The 21,894-nt window shown below is 39.2% G+C and overlaps 1 protein-coding gene across 4 annotated transcripts in view; it reads right to left on the bottom strand.

The window, feature by feature from the left end:
• MPP7 (membrane palmitoylated protein 7) overlaps positions 1-21,894 on the bottom strand; it is a 292,487-nt gene that overhangs the window by 186,620 nt on the left and 83,973 nt on the right. For all 4 annotated transcript variants that reach the window (XR_004644410.1, XM_034760180.1, XM_034760179.1 and 1 more), the window contains one exon: positions 16,123-16,289. Coding sequence is in view for 3 of the 4 variants with exons in the window: in XM_034760180.1 (XP_034616071.1) it covers positions 16,123-16,159 (37 nt within the window). In the remaining variant the exon portion in view is untranslated. The remainder of the gene's footprint in view (positions 1-16,122; positions 16,290-21,894) is intronic.

Genomic DNA, 21,894 nt, shown 5'->3' with positions numbered 1-21,894 from the left:
CATTTCTTGGCCATCTTTTTGGAGGAGTGCTCTTTCCTCTGAGATGGTGGTGGGGAATATCTTTCAGATGCTCCCACTGGAGACTGATGTCCTGGAGGAGTCCGTGATCCCAGATCGGATGCTGGGCGCAGAGACTTCTCCATAGGTCTTAAGATTATGGCAGTGGGAGCACTTTTGCGGTATGTGTCTTGCCAAGACAGCGGACACACTGGAGTGTCTGTCAGAAAACAGGATTGATTCCCAGCAAGCTAGGCAGCATTTAAAACCCAGGGATTCAGGCATGCCCCTTAGTAGAGTTTCTCCCATTGAGGGAAGGTATCTACACTATACTAAAAGGTATAATAAGAAAAAATAAATGAGGAATATAAAAAGGTACCTAAATTAGTAACTAGCTAAACTGAGTTCTAAAAGCTACTAATCTAAACTAATTCTTAAACTAAAGGTAAATTCGGAGTCACTGCTGATTGCTCTGTCTCAAGCCAAGGGTGGTAGAGAAGGAACTGGGGGTTGGAGAGGGGAAGAAGGGAAGTTGGTCACACAGCACTATGTAACCGCCAGAGGAGGCACGAGACAGGGACAGCACATGTGTGACCCAACTAGGCACTGCTACTGAAATTCTCCAATCGCAGGCGCAGGGACGCAGATTCACCTAAAGTAGAGCACCCACAAGGACACTCCTCGAAGAAGAGCTTGGGGGGCAGGTCTACATTACCGCTTAAGTTGATTTAACTAACGTCGCTCAGAGGTATGAAAAAGACGCCCCTCTGGGCAACGCAAGTTACAGTGACCTAAGCACTGTCCACACCGGCACTATATCAGCAGGAAACTCTTTCTCAGCAACCTAGCTTCTGCCTGTCGCAGAGGTGGAGTAATTATGCCAACGGGAGAGCACTCTCCTGGCAGCAGAGACCATCTTCACCAGATGCGCTGCAGCTGCACTGATGTAGCACTTCTAGTGTAGACCTGTACATAGATAAGGTCAGGTGTACACTCTTGCCCTTCACCTCCTTTACTTCCATGAGGACAATTTTCCACAACAAAGCAATGGCTTTTGGAGTCATAACTCTCCACAGGACACTTTCTGCATACAAAAGGAGGAACCATACCACTTTAACTAAACTCTAAGCATTTTTATCCTTAGTGCAGTGCTGTCCAGTCTCACAATTTTAGGGTCAGTCTCAATAAATGTGATGTTTCTCTTTAAGCCCCAACTCGTAGAAATATATGAACATGAGAATTTCAGCTTACTTTCTGGAGTAAAGTTTCTAATCTCATGGTTGTGGAGAAAACTGGAAAACGTGACCTGAGCATACCCTAAATGTTCAAAAGCCAGAGCGTAAAAAAAAAATTAAAAATCCTTAAAAAAAAAAAATGATTTTTAAGTGTTTGGGGTTGGCAATGCTGTAAACAGCTCTGCAGAAAATGGTTTCTTTTTCTACCCTTCAATTGTTCTGGTCAGGTGCCCATCAAGTTAAAGAAAATTTAGTTAGCTAGGAAAATGAAGAAGAACAAACAGGAATTTATAGGCTGAGCCAGCTTCTATTTTGAAACAAGGAAAAAAAGTACCTGTAGCAATTTCCCAGAATCAAAGTACTTTCACATTTCAAGATACAATGCAGTACAAAGATTACATATAACACATAGATTCATATAGATTTCTAGAAAACAAACCACCTCCTGAAAGGCTCAAGGTGACTGACATTTTAAAAATACCAGCCAATTTACACACACGCAGAAAAAAGACAACTTTGCAAACCTGCAAAGGAAAAGACTTCCCCACTACTCTAGCCACTGATCTCAAATAACAATACCCCCATTCCTGCCCTTAGCCCAGCACTCCCATCTCAAAAGCTTGGGGGAAAAGAACTGTCTTCAAAGTTAAAGAAATGTAAAGTTAAATAACTAAATGAAATAGTGGTAATCCAATGGCAACAATAGGTGTCAACTTCAATAATGATGGGTTCCTAATTCTAGGTACTAGTATGCGCATTACTGATTTTTGTCACATCTGGTTAATAACATTACCTAATATTATACATAAACTGAACAATGCCGTGTATCCTAGAAAGACTGAATGAGGAGGAAAAGTATTGTAGATAGTTTTGCAAAGTTCTGGTAGAAAAATACTTACATTATATTTTCATTAGGCTTTTATTAATTCAAGAACTAAGGACTTTGAAGGTAATGATGAATTGCATCAGTACTTTGGATTCTGCAGAGACACTGATATGAAGTTCAATTCAGCTGAACGTACAGGGGAATAAAACCAAATGATTGCATTATTTTGCCTATTAGACATCGTGGTTGAGGTAATATCTTTTATTGGACCAACTTCTGCGGGTGAGAGAGAAAAGTCTCAGGACCTAAAGAAGAGCTCTGTGTAAGCGTTAAAACGTGTCTCTTTCACCCACAGAAGTTGGTCCAATAAAAGGTATTACCTCACTCACCTTGTCTTTCTAATATCCTGGGACCAACATGGCTACAGCTACACTGCATACAATAATTTCGCCTATGGCAGTATAAAATTTACATTACCTAAAACCAAGATTTAAATCAACCTGGCACACGTTTAAAGGACCTGGGCTGGGGGATGTCCAGGAACGCTGCCAGCTTTTCCGCCACCTTAGGCGGCGAAAGGTCCCACCGCTGAAATACCACCGCGGTCACCGCCCCCCAAATCGCAGCGCCCGCGGTCTCCTAATGGGTTGCGCTGGCCTGACCAACCTGATTGCCTTCTATGATGAGATAACTGGCTCTGGGGAAAACAATCTTTGCACTAATTGTGAAAGAAAGGGAAATGTTGGCAGAGTAGGAACCACAGCTATCTGTCAACTGCGACAACAGAAATAATTTCAAGGGAAAATCTAAGCTGTATTTCTAAGTTCTGTGTAGTCCAGTGGTTCTCAACCTTTCCAGACTACTGAACCTCTTTCAGAAGTTTGATTTGTCTTGCTTCATGAAGTTTCACTTCATTTAAAAACTACTTGCTTACAAAATCAGACATAAAAATACAAAAGTGTCACAGCACACTATTACTAAAATATTGTTTACGTTCTCATTTTTACCATATAGTTATAAAATAAAATCAATTGGAATATAAATATTGTACTTACATTTCGGTGTATAGTATATAGCGTAGTATAAACAAGTCGTTGTATGTATGAAATTTTAGTTTGTACTGACTTCGCTAGTGCTTTTTATGTAGTCTGTTGTAAAACTAGACAAATATCTAAATGAATTGATGTATCCCATGGAAGACCTCTGAGTACCCCTGGTTGAGAACCACTGGTGTAGTCCTTCGTTAAACAGCTAGCAGAGAAAATTCTGTATACTTTTTTATGGACTCACATCTGTACCTGTCTCCGGTGTGTGCGTTCTGTTTTTTCTAAACCTAATTAATATAATTTTGCCTTATTGAATCAGGAGAACAATGTGTCATAGTGGCAAGTTTTATTATTTAAAAAATTTAAATTAAATACAAATTAAATTGCAGATCTAATACAATTTAAATCTCAAAAGTAATTGAAAGCTTTTAAATCAGAAGCAACAGGACACAAAACTCTTTTCCAATTCTACAAAATTGTTTCCTATATAGTATTATATTCTGTAGAAGACCACTAGTTCCTAGGAGAAGAATAAATGGCTAAGTAATTGACGAAAGTGTTCCCATAGTGAACCACTCATATTGCAGATTCCAGATGCTCAACATTCTTGACATCAGAATGGAAAAATTTACTGTTAGTCTAGAGAAATTTAATATCACCATTCTTGTCATATCCTTCATAGCTTCATTATTAGGACAAGCCTGTGGAAGCTATAAACCAATGCTAAATGATAAAAAAATATGGTCTCTGCGTTCCATCACTCTTACATATTACAAGAAAACATTTAACTTTGTTAGGAGTAGTATAAGAAAAAAACTTCAGAAAGCTGAGACGAATGGATGAGCATTTACTTTCATTTGTTAATTAGTTTTCTGAATTAGTGTGCTGTATAATAATGCCATGCTTAAAACCAAGCTTTTTACTATAACTAAGGGGTAATAAACCCTAAAGAACATATCTAAGCCCAGAACAACACTGTAAAATTTTATTGTATTAATAAACTGGGACACATGAACCTTTAAATTTTCCACTTTGTCAAAGGTAAAATAATCAGCACTGTTTGCTGCCATTTATAACAAGCTTACTTTTTCACATTTAAAGTATACTTTTACAGTTCTACAAAGGATCAGACAACATTTTAGTTACCCAAAATGAAATAACAGAATTTGTGCTTTTGTTGCTTGTTACGTTGACATCATTTGCTACTGTACAGTAGTCAAAATCACTAACATTGACTATCTGAAAAAAATATTTGCGAAGATAGTATTTAAGATTAGTGTGTGTGTACAAGCTGCAGTAAAAAAAACAAGTGTATACAGTATGTGCATGCATTAAGATAGACTAATCTTTCAGGCCTCAATTATGCAAAGACTTGCATACATGGTTAATTTTATGGAGTGTGGGCAGTCCCACTGATATACGTTGGACTACCCACAGTCCTTAAAATGCAGGATCAGGGCAACAGTGATTAACTCATTCCTACATTTAAAAGTGACTTTTTAAAATAACTGCACATTTTGTTTTCCGCAAATTCACTACCAGTCTGATTTTCAGAGGAACTGAACACAGTCCACAGTTCACAATGAAGTCTGTGACTGCTGAGGGTGATCAGTAGGTTTACCAGATAGCAACTGTGAAAAAACGGGACAGGGGTGAGGGGTAATAGGCACCTATATAAGAAAAAGTTCCCAAAAATGGGACTGTCCCTTTAAAAACAGGACATCTGGTCACTCTTTTCTATTTGGAAAAAATACCAGGCTACTGGTTTTTTAGCTTTAAGAAATAGTCAAATTTTGATATCCTTATGAGTGGTATATCGTAAACAGAATTTCAATGTTAATATTGATTTTATTTAAGTTTCATTTTGCTGTTTTCTGGTTAATAATGAATTGCAATTTTGTCATAAATGATTTCAAAGGGCAAGACTGCAAACCTATTCAGGACAGTAAAAACCAACATGCAGAACTTTTTTAAACATCAAGTTTGTAGCTATCTTTTATTACTCTGAATTACATTAATTTGAGAACCTATCTGAAAATAATGTTATGATAGAAAACGCTGAATGTGAGTTCTCCAGATTTAAAAAAAAAAGTGCATTTAAATTAAGTTCTCCTTCTTGTAAAATGAAAAACTTTAGTTTTAGTATTTGACTACAGGAGGTAAATATTTGCAGTTGTTCGAAACAGTTACTGGTCTTTTAGGATTTGTCTTAACAGGGACATTTCAGATTTACCAGTTCATTTTGAGTAGGGTAACCAGATAGAAAGTGAGAAAAATCAGGACAGTGGTGGGGGGTAATAGGCACCTATATAAAAAAAAGCCCCGTATATTGGGACTGTCACTATAAAATCGGGACATCTGGTCACCCTAACACTTAGTTGAGCTGAATAGTTTATTTCCATTTGCATTCATATAGTGGAGGACAGAACGCTGCAGAGACCCTATACCTATACTGAGCTGATCACCAATGTGGTTTTAAAATAAACTAAGAAGATCTAAACATAGTTGCTAGACACTAATATCAGCAGGCATCATATTCTGTAAATTAATCAAGTCTACTTGGACTACCACTTTAAAATACTATGCAAAGCTGCAATAGCAACAAAATAATGATAGTACTGACTTACTGTGACCTAGTGAGCACGAACTAACACAGTGGAAACGCTCATGCAAAGATCCCAAGATACCTTTTCAAAAATGCTAGTGCCTTTACCCCCACCCCAAGCCCGCAAAGGAAGTTTGCATCCTGTGGTATCCAGAATGCTCTTAACGAATTGACTGGCCACTTGTATAGACATCCGCTGTGATGAGTCATTCACTAAATATCTGCATCTAAGTCCTCATCAACACCAAAGAGGTATCTGGCATATAGTAAAAAAAAATTCATTCCAGCATTAGGTTGTTTGGGAGAGACTCTCACTGAGCATGCTTAATGCACTAACTCTAAATTCACAGCATTTGCAAGAGGGAGTGAGGGACTGGCACTGGGGAGGAGTGGTATGGAATACCTAATGTGGCATTTTACAGTTGCAAAAAAAGGAACAACAGTTTCCCTTTAAGGATTGAATGAAGCCTTCCAAGAGCAGAGGTCAAGGCTATTTATTACTGAACTGAGCCCAAAGCTACTGGAAAACTTAATTTGATTACCATGAACCTCAGTTTTCATACTATGTTCCCCAGTGTATCAAAAGGTCCTGTGATCAGTAGGATTTCATGCATCAATCAGGAAGATGTTCATGTAAGTTGTATTTCAGGCATTAAAAATGTACTGTGAAGCTGGACATATCACTTAGTATACTGAAGGAAAAAATGTCTCACTGAACGAGTGTAACACTTAGCACAAGCAAAAGTTATGTGCTCAAATCAGTAGGAAGATATACGCACATTTCAAAATAGTCCATTAGACATAATGTCTCAAGGATATGTTTAGGCAAAATACAACAGTGATTTGAATGAATCGCAAACATTTCACATATTCCTAACATTGAAATCCATAGAGTACAATAAATTCCTTTACACAGGTTTCCTATCACAAGAGAGCAAAAGAATATTTGAACATTCGTAGCTGTTCCATGTCGAGCAACTGGAAATTATTATGGAATGTTTTCAGTGACTATTAGTACTAAATGTCACTTAAATTAACAGTTTTAGGACTAACAGTAAAACAGCCAGTCCTTGACCTGAAGCTGGGCTGAAAAGCCACAGCACCTTTCCTCTGACAGTTGATGTATACAATACTCTGCAGCTAATCTAGGTTCTGGCATTCTTACATTTTACACTACAACATAATAGTCTGCTCTAGTCAACGGACAGCCGGCATGACCAGAAACTGTCAAACTGTTCATGTGATTATAGCTTTCTGTCTTACAAAAACAGCAATTTCTTAATCTTTTGGTCAAAAAACAACTCTCCCTGCTATTAGTTAAAGCTATTTCACAACTAAAGTTTCCTTGCTGCTTCTTTCAAAAAGATTAAGTAAAAACTGTTCCCGTTGTCAAATGTTACAAGTTAAAGGTAAGATTGTATCTAAGTAATTTAATAGTTTTAAGACACTTACCATTGATAAATATAACAGCACACATCTTTAATTCCACATTGCTTGATTGAATCTATCACAGATGTTTTTAAAAGGATTAACTCACTTAGAGAAGTTTTGAAAATTTGTTCAGAGTGGTATGAAATTACTAATCACTATGAAGATGTTGTTAATCAAGTAACTAAGGTTCAGGTACAGTTTTTACATCACATTGTTATTTTTAAGGATTAAATCTGATAACAATTACTGCTAGCCAGGTATATCTTAGCTTCCTACATCTTTCATATTAACGCAAGCCTACATATCATTTAATGCCTCTGGCTGCTAGAGACACAGATCATTCCAGAATCAAGGATGACAGTCTAGCCCCATTGAAGCCAAGGAGAGTTGTCTCAACTGGCATAAATTTTCAGACCGACTTTACTTCCAGTGGTCCGTAAATTTAGGAAAGTGGTATTGTAACCTGAACGATAGTGTAACTAGAGGTAGTTGCATATTACATTTGCTGTGGAGCCCCTATGCAACTTTCACACCTGAAAATGTTGGCAGTAGTCCACTGAGTATTTCATGATAAACATAAAGCACAATTAACAGCTTCACGTTAGCAAATACAGGCTTTACCACTTTATTGTAATATGAAATTTTAGTGGCAGATCTCAGCAGGTCTGACCAAGGGTTGCAAGACTTCACTGCACTGTAACCTGACAGTCCACTAGAGCAATGGTCCTGAACCATGGGTTCACGTGCAGTTCTTAGGGGTACACAGAGGTTTTCAAGAGGGTACGTCAATTCATCTAGATATTTGCCTAGTTTTACAAACAGGCTACAAAAAAAGTACTAGTGAAGTCAGTACAAACTAAAATTTCATACAGACAATGACTTATTTATACTGCTCTATATACTATACATTGAAATGTAAGTACAGTATTTATATTCCAGTTGATTTATTTTATTATATAGTAAAATAAGAAAGTAAGCAATTTTTCAGTAATAGTGTGCTGTGACACTTCTGTATTTTTGTCTGATTTTGTAAGCAAGTAGTTTTTAAGTGAGGTGAAACTTGGGGGTACACAAGACAAATCAGACTCCTGAAAGGGTACAATAATCTGGAAAAGCTGAGAGCCACTGCACTAGGGAACAAACAGCTCTTCCCACCACAGGCCTTTCCTTTATCACTTTTCCTCACCTTCCTTTCTCCCAGTTTCACACCAGTGTACTTAGACTTCGGGCCATCACCTCTTCTACATATCCTACAGGATGGAGAACTGTCTTATCTGCAGCCTCCTGGCTCTCTCTGATATCTAGTGCATTAGCAGAACAGGACCTGCTGTCCTCTCTTCTGGGCCCTCCCCTCTATTCACCTCTGAAGTGCCCCAGGAATCTTCCCCCTCCATGTCTCTCTCTCAGCTCTACCACCATCAGCTTTCCCCTGCAACATAAATATTTCAGAGACTCTTTGGGAATGAAAGTGTTAAGTCAAAAGTAGGACCAAATAAATTAAAATAAATGATGTAGTATTAAATAAAGGGAGTAAATTCTAAGCCCCAAAAGTACTAAAGTGGTAGAAAAATCTTTCAGTGCCAGTGAACACAGGTATCTAAACTTTGTCAGTGTTTGCTGTTCTCTCTGTTTGGGAGATGAAGCTACTCACAAATCCATAATACACCTCTACCCCAATATAACGCTGTCCTCGGGAGCCAAAAATTCTTAACGCTTTATAGATAAAACTGCGTTATATCGAACTTGCTTTGATCCGCCAGAGTGCGCACACACACACACACCCGAGCCGCTGGTTTACTGAGTTTTATCTGAATTCGTTTTATATCGGGTTGCATTATATCGGGGTAGAGGTGTAAACAAAAATTGTTATACTAACATAACATTCCAGTGAAATGTTTGTATAGCATACAATGCAGCACATAAACAATGCTGCAGCTCCAGAGGGTTCAGAGCAGAATTCTGCAACAATCATAAAATATGGCACTATTAGTAGTCTAGAACAGTGGTCTCCAAACTTTTTTTGACTGTGCACCCCCTGTAACCCTAGTAAAAAATTTTTGAACACGCACTCCCTGCCGCGCCGGCTCTACCATTTTTGCCACCCAAATAAATAAATAAATAAATAAAAGGCGCTCGGACTCCCGCCCAAACTGCCGAAGCAAAAAAATTAAAAAGCGCTCCTCACTTTGGAGACCACTAGTCTAGAAAAACAATACTGCTATTTTTGAAAATTTCAAAGCTTTATTTTGCATTACAAAACAGATTGAAAAAGAGAAGGGTTTTTGTTTTTAAAATCTATTTGAAAAATGTGTATTCTTTTTAAATGTCTAAAAATGACAGATCTGCATCCATTGTGTACTCAATTTATATGCTTGTATTACTGACAAAGGCCTTGGCTACACTTGCGAGTTGCAGCGCTGTAAAGCCGCCCCCAGCGCTGTAACTCACTCCCCGTCCACACTGCCAAGGCATTTGCAGCGCTGTATCTCCATGGTTGCAGCGCTGCATGTACTCCATGTTCCCTGAGAGGAATAGCATGGATTGCGCTACCGCTGCACCGAGAAGAGGAACCAAAAGGAGAACACGGCATGCCAGAATGAAGCCACGGAGTGGCTCTTAAAGGTTATGGAGCACCAAGCAGCCACACTCCAGGTGATGCTAGCACTTCAAAGCAAGCAGCTCCACGCTCACCCTCCCCTGCAGCTGCTGTCGCAAAACTCTTTGCCATGTGCACCCCCCCCAACACCGCCAACACGCTCTTATCAACCTCCTGGCTCCAGTCTATACCCACAGCATTCCAGTCCTCCCCCGTCACAGTCTAGCACTGCGGACTCCCACTACCCCTTGCACTCAACACCCATCCCTCTGCAGTTTGATCCTGCTGAAGTACAGTACCCGCTGCATTGTACTCCAAAGGAGAAGATTGGATCTGATCCCTGGACATACACAAATCTTTAGCTGTCCCGTGACCTCTCCTCCTCCTGGGACCTTCCCTTCCCCCAACCACCTCACTGCTGATGGTCTTCTTTGTTTGACTCTTTCCTCCAGTTGTTGTCTTTTAATACAAGAACTGTGTTGTTTTGAAAGCAATCTTTATTCCATTAATTGAAAGCAAAAAGAGCCCTGCAAAGCAACATAAAATTATGTTAAACCCTCGTATTGCATCATGTGCACCAATCACCTCCTAGCATTACAAGCACTGCACTCCCAAGAATAGCAACAAATATTAGTGGCTTTCAGCTTCAAATTGCTGCCTCAAGGTATCCCTGATCCTTATGGCCCTGCACTGTGCCCCTCTAATAGCCCTGATCTCTGGCTGTTCAAACTCAGCCTCCAGGCACTAAGCCTCTGCAGTCCAGCCCTGAGTGACGCTTTCACCCTTCCCTTCACAAATATTATGGGCTGTACAGCACGCAGTTATAAGCATAGGAATATTGTCATCGGCCAGGTCCAACTTCCCATATAGACAGCGCCAGCTGGCTTTTAAACGGCCAAAGCACACTCAATGGTCATGCTGCACTTGCTCAGCCTGTTGTTGAACTGCTCCTTGCTGCTGTCAAATTGCCCTGTGTATGGCTTCATAAGCCACAGCATTAAAGGGTAGACGGGGTCTCCCAGGATCACAATGGGCATTTCAACTTCCCCTATGGTGATCTTCTGGTCCGGGAAGAAAGTCCCTGCTTGCAGCTTCCTGAACAGGCCAGTGTTCCGAAAAATGCGTGCGTCATGCACCTTTCTGCACCAGCCTCTGTTAATGTCTGTGAAATGCCCACGATGATCCACAAGCGCCTGGAGAACTATTGAGAAATACCCCTTGAGATGAATGTATTCGGTGGCTAGGTGGTCTGGTGCCAGAATTGGAATATGCGTGCCATCTATTGCCCCTCCGCAGCTAGGAAAGCCCATTTGTGCAAAGCCATCTACAATGTCACGCACATTGCCCAGAGTCACGGTCTTTTGGAGCAGGATGCAATTAATGGTCCTGCATACTTCCATCAACACAAGTCCAACGGTAGACTTTCCCACACCAAACTGATTAGCAACCGATCGGTAGCAGTCTGGAGTAGCCAGCTTCCACAGTGCAATTGCCACGTGCTTCTCCAACGGCAGGGCAATGCTCATTCTCGTGTCCTTGCATCACAGGGCTGGAGCAAGCTCATCACACAGTCCCATGAATGTGGCTTTCCTCATGCGAAAGTTCTGCAGCTACTCCTTGTCATCCCAATGTGATCCCACCACTCAGTGCTTGTTTCCCGAGCCCAAAAGCAGCATTCCCTGTGGTCAGCTCCTCCATGAATGCCACAAGCAATCTTGTGTCGTAGCTACTACGCGTGGCAAGATCAATGTCACACTCCTCTTGCCTTTGTAGTTTAAGGAATAACTCCACTGCCACTTGTGACGTGTTGGTCAGAGTGAGCAGCATACTGGTGAACAGTTCGGGATCTATTCCTGCAGCCCAAAGAGGCAGGGCGCACAGTACATAAACCATTGAAAGATGACACCAAAAGTGGACGGAAGCACAGGGATTGCTGGGATACGAAGCACTGCATCACGGGTCATTGGGACAGGACCCAGGATGCCCCACGACCCCCTCCGCCTCCCATAAGTCTTAGCAGCAGAAGAGAAAGAGGTGCTCTGTGGAACAGCTGCTCAGAGTGCACGGCTCCGAATACCACTGCAAGTGCCGCAAGTGTGAACACGCTATTGCGCAGGCAGCTGACAGTGTGAACACACAACAGCGGTTTCCCTTCAGCGTGCTCTCCCTTTAGAGCTGTAACTGCCAGCGCTGTAACTCTGCCAGTGTAGACATGCCCTAAGTAAGGGCTAATGCAGGACATGGGGGGAGTGAAGAAGTTTGTTTTCATTATTAGGTGTTTTAGCTGGTTAATTGCTTGTATGAAATCGCCTTTCCTACCTTAAAGGCAAATTTAGGCCCAGTTGCTATTTGACCCCATTAAACAGCACACTAATTTGGGATCAAATTCTCACAGTTTGGAGCAGCTCAGATTCCATTACGTCTCACAACATACAATTCATGTTTACGTAGTGGGGTGGCGAAAGAGTGTTCGCCCGCCTGGGACTAGCACAGACAACAGAACTCTACATTCTGATTTAAGTCAAAGAGCTGGAGTACTAGAAGCAAAATGATAGCAGTGTGTATCAGGTCAGGGGCTGGAAGGGTTATATTAAAACCAGGATAGAAACCTCCCCAAAAACCTAAAACATCTTCCTATCCTGCAAACAGTAGCTGTCCTCCCTGCAGGGAAAGGGTGGAAGAATAATCCCTTCCTCCAGAATCTGAGCCTTTGCTCGAGTAAAGAGGTGCACTTTAAACCTTGAAGTGCTAAACAAATTGTATCTGGCCCAAAGTCAAAAAATTATTTCAGCACTAAGACAGATGGCATAATCATCCTTATTAATATGTTTCTTGGGCTTATGGGGACAACTAAGCTTTTGTCATTGATCATAATTATGAAATGGGTGCTTTGAACTTCACATGTATAAAATATTACAATACATGTGCTCTAGAAAAAGCCACACATTTTAATATTGAGGAATTAATTTTTCGTACCTTTTTCCAAGCCATTTTATTTATTCACAGATTCATTATGTCCCCCTCACCACCACCTCTGGCTACATTTATTTAAGTAATTAAGTAAGCCACACTGGTTATATCAGATACCAACAGTCACCCATCACTCCACGGCCCATCTCTGCTCACTACTTGAAATACTCTGAACACTAGAAAATATTTGGCCAAATACCAGTAAATGACCTTAAGTGGTGCTCTGAAGGTCAGCAAAGGCAGGTGGACAAAAGCAAGAAAGCACCAAAGCAGAAGATCCTCCACAGCAAACACTCCATAACTAGTGCTCCATAATTCAAAGCTAGAGATCAACATGGGCAAACTAGCTGGCCTCAACTGTCATGCTAGTGGAATGTGGTATATTAGGGGAGGGAGGGGAACAAATTCCTGAAATCCAGCAAGAGCAGTAGGAGTCAGAGGAAGGAAAGAAGGAAAAGGTTAATTTTAATTTTATCTGGAGAAAATCTGGATTGGTAGCAAAAAAACTATCTCTGCTCCATAAAATCCAGTTAGACTTGTAACCAAATGCAACTCCTCATGCATTTAGAAATCCCCCCTTTTCACAATCCTCCCATTTCTAATTGTGTATTCAAAGGAAAGAGAACAAGATTAAGAGGCAGGAATTCCAAAGCTCTAATTCTGGCTTTGTCAAAGACTTATTGTGTCTCTTTGGGCAAAATGACTCATTTTATCTTGCTGCTTCAGTTTTCTCTACTCTAAAATGGGGATAAAAAATACTTATTTAGCGCACAGGGCTGCTATGAAGATTAGCTGGTATTGATACACCTTTGAGCATACAATATTAAGTATTGTTAGTAAATAGGATCAAAGAAATGTAGGGCTGGAAGGGACCTCAAGAGGTCATCTAGTCTGTCCCCCCACTCTGAAGCACAATTAAATACATCTAGACCAACCCTGGACGGATGTGTGTCTAATCTGTTCTTAAGAGCCTCTGGTGAGAAGGAATCACATCTCCCTAAGTAAGCTGCTCCAGTGCTTAACTATCCTTAGAGTTAGAAAGTATTTTTATAATCTCTAACCTAATCTCTCTTGCCACAAACAAAATCAATTACTTCTTGTCCTACTCTGGGTGGACATGGAAAACACTTCACAACTACCTTTTGCATATTCAGAGACTTATGTCCCCCCAGTGTTCTCTTCTCCTGACTAAAGATGCCCAATTCGTACAACCTTTCCTCATAAGTAATTTCCTCTAAATATCTTATTTTGTTGCTCTCTTCTGGACTCTCTCCAATTTGTTCACATCTTTCTTAAAGAGTGGTACCCAAAACTGGACACGTTACTCCAGCTGAGGCCTCATCAATGCTAAGGAGAGTGGAACAATTACTTTCCATGTTTTACATACAACACTCTTGTTAATACACCCCAGAACAACATTTGGCTTTTTCTCAACAGCACCACACTGTTGACTCAGATTCAATTTTGGATCCACTATAACTCGTGGACCCTTTGCTGCAGTACTGGTGCTTAGCTAGTTATTCCCCATTTTGTATTTGGGCATTTGATTTTTCCTTCCTAAAAGTGTCAGCAAGGTAGAACTTAAGCCTCTGTCTACATTCAAGATACTTTAGTATTGTTGAAAAGGGTAAAACTTTGGAACGGTAAGAAAAAAATCGTTATAACTGTACAGTAACTCCTAACTTAAAGTCGTCCCGGTTAACATTGTTTCGTTGCTGATCAATTAGGGAACATGCTCGTTTAAAGTTGTGCAATGCTCCTGTCTAACATCGTTTGGCAGCTGCCTGCTTTGTCCACTGCTTGCAGAAAGAGCAGCCCATTGCAGCTAGCTGGTGGGGATTTGTAACCAGGGTGGACCGGCAGCCCCCCTATCAGCTCCCCGCTCCCCTAAGTTCCCTGTGCTGTAGCCGCCCATCAGGCTATCAATTGCTGGCAGTTCAGGTGTCCCTCCCCCCCGCCATGTGGTGCTTCTGCCCTCTGCCATGGAGCTGCTCCCAGAGACTCCTGCTTGCTATGCAGGGGGGAAGGAGGAGGGCTAATGTCAAGGTGTCCCCCTCCCCCCTGCTCCTGCACCCCACTTACCCCTTATCCATATAGAGCAGGGAGGGGACACAGATGGAGAAAGACATAGAGAGCTTGGGGCAGCAGCTGCTGTCTCAACTTCCTGATCCACTTAAAAAGGCAATGCACTTAAGAGTGGGTCAGCTTGCTTAAAGGGGCAGTGTGCATCTCTCTCTCCAAGGTGTGTGTCTGTCTCTGTCTGCTATGCTGTCTTCCCTCCCTCGTGTTCGTGCTGCCTTGTGTGAGAGGCTACATTAACAACGTGTTAACCTTTGAGGGCTCAGCCGAGTGCTAGTTCATCGTTTAGCAGCAAGGCATTCCCTGGGAAATATTCCACCCTCTAACTTCACCACCTCAACCAAGCTTCACAATCATCATAGCTGTGAACAGTATTACATTGTTTGTTTAAAACGTATACTGTGTGTATATCTATATAATATATAGGCTTTTGGTGAAAAAAATTTCCCTGGAACCTAACCCCTCCCATTTACATTAATTCTTACGGGAAAATTGGATTCGCTTAACATTGTTTCGCTTAAAGTTGCATTTTTCAGGAACATAACTACAACGTTAAGAAGGAGTTACCGTATTGCACCGCATACACTCAGCCCTGGTCTACACTGTGGGGGAGGGATCGATCTAAGTTATGCAACTTCAGCTACATGAATAATGTAGCTGAAGTTGACGTACTTAGATCGGCTTACTGTGGTGTCTTCACTGCGGTGAGTAGACTGCTGCCGCTCCCCCCGTCGACTCTGCTTGCGCCTCTTGCGGCGCTAGAGTACAGGAGTTGACGGGAGAGGGCTCAGGAGTCAATTTATCGCATCTAGACTAGACATGATAAATTGATCCCTGCTGGATCGATCGCTGTCCGCCAATCCAGCAGGTAGTGTAGACATACCCTCAGTGATGGAAACTGAACCTATATGTGCGATAGCAGGAGTGGAATCTGAAAATTAATTAATTTTTTTAAGAGAAAAATCAAAATTAAATAGTTTGTGTTCAGAAATAACTCCACTTGTATCTGTAACTCAAATAAAGAACAGTCTAGACTGTTTTACACATTGGGCCATGTAAAATGATTTAATTCCTTTTTCTTAAAATAAATAAATAAATAAAGCCACCAAGAGGAGACAGTGACTGAAAAGAAATTGCTCAGATGAACACATAATCTGAAGGATTTTATTTTTTAACTGTGATGTTTAGTGTATTTACATTAAGTAAGGGGAGAAGAGGTTAAACTTAAAAATGTGTTCAATTAGATGACTGTAATTAATTATCTTTCTGTAGATAAAGATTGTAGACTTCACAACTAAGACAAGGGGGAAACATATAGTCCTTTTAGGCTTGCGTACCTGTGTCACTTCCAGATCCAGTTGATAAAGCTGGCATGATTTAGTCTACAGACTATCACACAAGAACGTTAGAATAGTGCTCCACAGCCAGAAGGCAGCAGTTAATTTCAGTTCAGCTGCCTGCAGCCAAGTTTTCTACAAAGATTTATGCAATCTCCAAGATTCCCCTAGAAAGAACAGAAACATAATTTTACAATAAAGAACACTGTTAAACCATAAATTATTGCAGCTTAAGTACGTCAAAAAAAATTAAAACTTGATCTGAGTGGCTAGCAGTCTCCTCGAAATACTGTCCTAGTTATCAAGTCAAATCATTATTGCTAAAGGAGCTTTTGATTTCATTTGATGCTCTCAATTAAAACAAGAGAGAACATTGTTTTTATATTAAGACTTTTTCCAAGATGAAGCAAGTTTGTTTTCTTCAGTCCAGTCTTTAATCCTATGCTGCTGTAAAAATAATTTATTTCCTTCACTAAAATTACACATTTTAACCCTACAATGTCAAATATTTTGGAAATAAAAAGGCTGTTTTTCCAAAACAGTAAATACTTTAAATTGCTCAAAGTTTATGACTACTTTACCAGAAGAACCTCTGTATAGTCTAACACTAATTTATACAAGGCCTCCACTTAACTTCCGATTCCATCATATCTCTTCAATTCATTTAAAATCTGAAGTACAACCTGTGTTTACTGTCTGGAGCATAGATCCAAACTTCAAGTGAAATTGTACAAACAGTACTGTGTGGGGCAGGTCCTCAACACGTATAAATGGTCATAGCTCCACTGACTTCAATGGAACTGTGACCATTTACACCAGCTGAGGATCTGACCCTGTATATTTACTGCTAGAAAGTCATACTGATAATACATATTTTTAATTACTGCCAATTTAAACTTTTAGTCTATTTCTGATCAGTTCTTTCAGAAAAATAGAGAACCATTATGAGAGAGAGATAATTGAAATGAAGACCAAGATTTAAGTACAAAAGACAATGTTAAAATAGGATTGGATTTCTTTTTCGCTGATTTGTATTACAGAGTTAAGACTGCTAGTGTTAACTCATAGTGGAGCAGACCAAGGTAGGGACAGAGAGATTTGAAATCAAGATTATATTTTCTCTAGATTCTGGAAAATAAAATACGTTATCTAAATAAGAAATCAGAATGGCTCCAAGTTTTCATAAGAATGTATATACAGGAAAGATGTTTTTTGTTTTTGTTTTAAAAACATCCACACTATTAATCAGAATGGTTCTCTTTTGAAGTTATCCTGGTCCTGACGGTGCATAGTTTGGACACTCTTGTATACACAGATTCTTATAAAAGGTTAAAGCACAAGTGCCATAACCGTTGGGAATTGTTCAATATTTTGTCCTCCACACATGAAAAAACCCTCTACAAGTATTATAATTTATCATGGACTGTTTGTCAGATTTTGTTTAGTAAATTATAATCCATTTTTAGTTATAAAGACAGGGTTGCCAACATGCTCCAAACTGAACTTGTTATTAAAATAAGTATTTTTAAAAAAAAGTAAGTTTGCCAAAAGCAAAGTTTTATATGCTAACTTTCAGACTTAAAAAAAAAATTACTGGTTTGTTTAAATTACACATACAGGGTAAAGTTATCTCCCCCTAAGAACTTGTTTTAAACCGTAAAGGCTGACAAGCTTTATTGCACCAGCAGAAACATCCACTTTTTGGTAAATACAATGGATTTTTAAGAATATAAAAAATGAAGACCTAATATTTTACTTGAATTAGACAGCATATTGAAGATTTGATTTTAAGAGATTGTGGGAAAGAGAAAAATAAGTTTTCACTAAACGATGCATCAACTTCCAAGCAAATATATTGTATTAATATTGAACAAAGGCATTATTTTCAAGTCAATGACAACTCCATTAATTCATACCAAATGCAAAATTTGAAACAGAGAAAAGAAAGGTTAGCACTCAAGGCCGACAAAGATTTCCTTATGATGCTAGAGTTACAAAACATCTATTTGCAAGTGAAGCCAAACTTCAGTTTAGAAAAAAAATACTGACATCTACGCCAAGGACACACTGTACAAATTAAGAAAAAGCACAGATTCAATTTTTACTTTTTTATACATATAAATTTCATAAAGGAAGATACAAGTTTTAAATTCAGTTATGATCCCCCAATCAGAATATGACTATCCTTATCTGAAGGATGTCAGCTATATGATAGAGAACAGGTTTTTCCGTTTCCATGAGCTTATTGAACTTGTTAAAAATACAGCAATAGCTCACATCATCATCACATACCTCTGATTTATGTGCAACTTAAAGATTTTGTCCTATGTCAAAAAATGAATGTAGTAAACATTTCAAAGGCATTTTCATCAACAAATGCATGCATTATTACTAATTAAAACTGCAGATACTTCAAGAAAAGTGCTCATATAAACCTGAAAATTCTGTTGATCGACACACACTTCATATATTAAAAAGTCTGGATGTCATTCCTCATTTTCTTTATTTCATGGTAAAACATTCAATATTAAAAAAAAAATTAAACTGCCTTATTATTTAAGAAATGTATATACGGCATAAAGTTATTCCCTCCAGAACCTATATATATATTAATGAAAAATAAATGACCTGATGAAATCCTTACCAGTAAAATGCTTAATATTTTGTTGGAGTGGAATAGGGTTCCCCCCAGCCCACCCCCCAAAACTTGCAAATTAAGCTACATTTTTGCATTGATGATGTTATTTTCTTTGGCTGAATTTATTTAAAATGCTTTGGAAGTTTTTGTCAGAATCCAGCCATAAGTATTGCTGACTGCTGTATGGAATCAATTTGCTGCAACACAGAAATACCAGCTGTTACAGTATGTCCTGAGAGGGATTACCGAATATTCTTAAATTGAAGTTCAATCCATCTTTCCATAAAAATTAGAACCAAAAGCCAGGAACGTAACAGCAGTATCAAGTGCACCTGAGGCATTTACAATACCCAACAGGACTGTTACAACCAGCCTTTAAAAAGGGCTTATTTTTGAAATTTCATTATTCCAGTTGTACCTTGCTTCTATATATCACACTGTATCAGATTCTTCTGGCATCTACCATGTGGAAACAGTGAAATATGTGAAGTCCTGTGATATGTTGTTGAATTTCCACCAGGCCCTTAGTCACCTCTCAGGCTCCTATAGTACTTGTGACATCTAGTGGTTACATGGAGAAGTGCATTCATTTACATAAGGGTATTATTTGTTGTGACTACAAAAGGCAACTCTATTCCTGTATAAACAAAAATGTTTTCTTCCTTTCTATAAAAAGGGTTGCCTAATGTTATATTCAGAAGCTATTATGATATAATTTTTAAAGACAAAAACCCTACTTTGACTGCACTAAAATAATTTCATTTCTACTTTCATATCTTCCTATTGTAATTATGTTAATAAGGGTTTCCATTATGATCCCTCTATTTCTAGGGGTTTCCAGTTAAAAAGAATTTAAATATTGGAAGGTTTTGTCCTACCTTTAAATTAGTCTTACACCTCATACAAGCATGTTCACCAGTCTAGAAGCTTTATTTAATTAGGTCCACACACCAACCTCACAAACATATGCCTACTAACTTATCTTGGCACCAAATCCTCTGGTTGTAAATGGCCGGGAGTGTGTCACAAGCCTCCAGGGAACAACTTTCAAAGCTGAATAATCCTAGAATTATAGTTCTCTGAGGAAACAGAAGTACATACTGTAAATACAGATGTAAGAAAAGAACAGAGGACCCCTATGGATTGATAGATATTATAAAACCAACCAACAGACAAGAGGGGGAAAATGATCCTATTCTCATTCACTCATACATCCAGTCTGGAGGCACTGGGAAGACTGAGCCAGATGCAGTAAGAGAAAAGGAAGGAGGAATGAGATTGGAAACTTTTACAAGGAAAGGTAGCCTTTTGTTGAAGTGGCTGCCTCCAGGGAGACCTATATTTTGTACTTTTTTTTTTTTTAATGATTTTTCTGGCACTACCACATGTATTTTACCCAAAAATTCTCCATCTTTCCATGATCTAAAGAGCTGGCAGATTGGGACTCAAGTATGCCTTTCTATGGCAAGCTCAATCAACCAAGAAATAATGATGTGGCCTAGGAGGATATCTTTTTCTCCTTGTCTTGTGGCCCCCATAAATTGTAGAGCATTTGATTTGTGAAAGTTGTTGTTCTGCTGAGTTATTCAATGATTTTTCACAATTCAGGGAGTATAAATGGATTTTCTTTGCATTTTTAAGTTAGAAGACAGAAGCATCTTAACTAATGAACTGAAGGATAGATTTTAAGATATGAAAGTATGAAATCTGGCAATTGTTATAAGACAACTTTGCCAGGGAAAACTAAAAAGCAAGTTTTTGATACACAGGATTCCTACTTAATTTGTTCTTCTAAAGAGTGCTGTTTGAGGAATATGATCTTGATTTCCAGAAGGTAGAAAGGTATGCCTGTAAATGTATTTGAAGCACCAGATTGATATTTCATGCAGAGACAGGAAAATTTGAAAGCCGTTCAGTCTTGTTCATTGTGGAACCTCGGCTAATTGAAGTATGCTAAATGACTAGATACATGGATATAGGTCTCCAAACCTACTCAGCACAGGAAATTGCCAAAGGAGATTTCCTGGAAAGAGGAGAGCTGGGCGTCAGTGGATAAAATCTGGACTGAAAGTGGTAGTCTCATCTTTTGGAAGCTGTAACTATGAGATATATTGCTTTTTCAGAGGAAGTTTCCACCTCATAAGTAGTCGGGTTCCAGTGGAATTTACAGACCAATATTGGCTTCCCATGGAGGACTAGTAGTCCCAGGAGCACGTACATTGTCAACAGGAACTAGTGGAATGTTTCTGGAATTTCCACTCAGATTAAAGAGTACACAGATCTGTAGTAAGGAGAAATGTATGACCCACTGACTCAGAAGGATACCATGGAAAATAAAAACAACTGACCCTTGTTATGTAAATACAGTGTTATACAAAAAATATAGATCTCTATAGTGCCTACCCATTTTACAAGAGATACACTGAGGCACAGATAATGATCTTCCTAAACTTGAATGCCAAATTAATGGGAGAACTGTAATGACTTGAAATTCTTCTACTTTTGGCTCTAAACATTCTCTCCTGATAGTAGAATACTGAAGACTTTTGTATAACTGTGGGGATATCTGATCAGTATTTTTTTTTGTTTGGATTACATAATTTCTTGGTTCATGCCAAGGGGGCTTTAGATGTAACCACATTAACTAACCTGCTTTCAGAATAGTAGCTGAGAATTCTTAGTCCAACTGAAGAGTCCAATTAATATTTTTAACTAAACACATTCCACTGGTTGATTTTTAATTTAGATGTGTGTGGGGGGGGGATTTCTTTAGGGACTAATCAAGTTGAAGTACTCACACATCTGAACTTTTTGCAACTCATTGCATAGCCTAGTAGCTGAAATTTCCCTTCTTAGGAAACCCATGCCAACCCTGCATTTTTCCCCCTAGGTTTTCATAATCAGAAAAGGAACAACATTTTTATCCCTTTATAATTCCAGGGAATCTTTATCACCAAAGGCGGAAAAGGTGAAGATCATAAAAGCTACAAAAAGCAACAGAGGGTCCTGTGGCACCTTTGAGACTAACAGAAGTATTGGGAGCATAAGCTTTCGTGGGTAAGATCCTCACTTCTTCAGATGCAAGTAGGGTTCTTACCCACGAAAGCTTATGCTCCCAATACTTCTGTTAGTCT

The sequence above is a fragment of the Trachemys scripta genome, chromosome 2 (assembly GCF_013100865.1).
Source record: "Trachemys scripta elegans isolate TJP31775 chromosome 2, CAS_Tse_1.0, whole genome shotgun sequence".
Lineage (NCBI taxonomy): Eukaryota > Metazoa > Chordata > Testudines > Emydidae > Trachemys > Trachemys scripta.
This window is presented reverse-complemented; position numbering and strand designations above follow the sequence as displayed.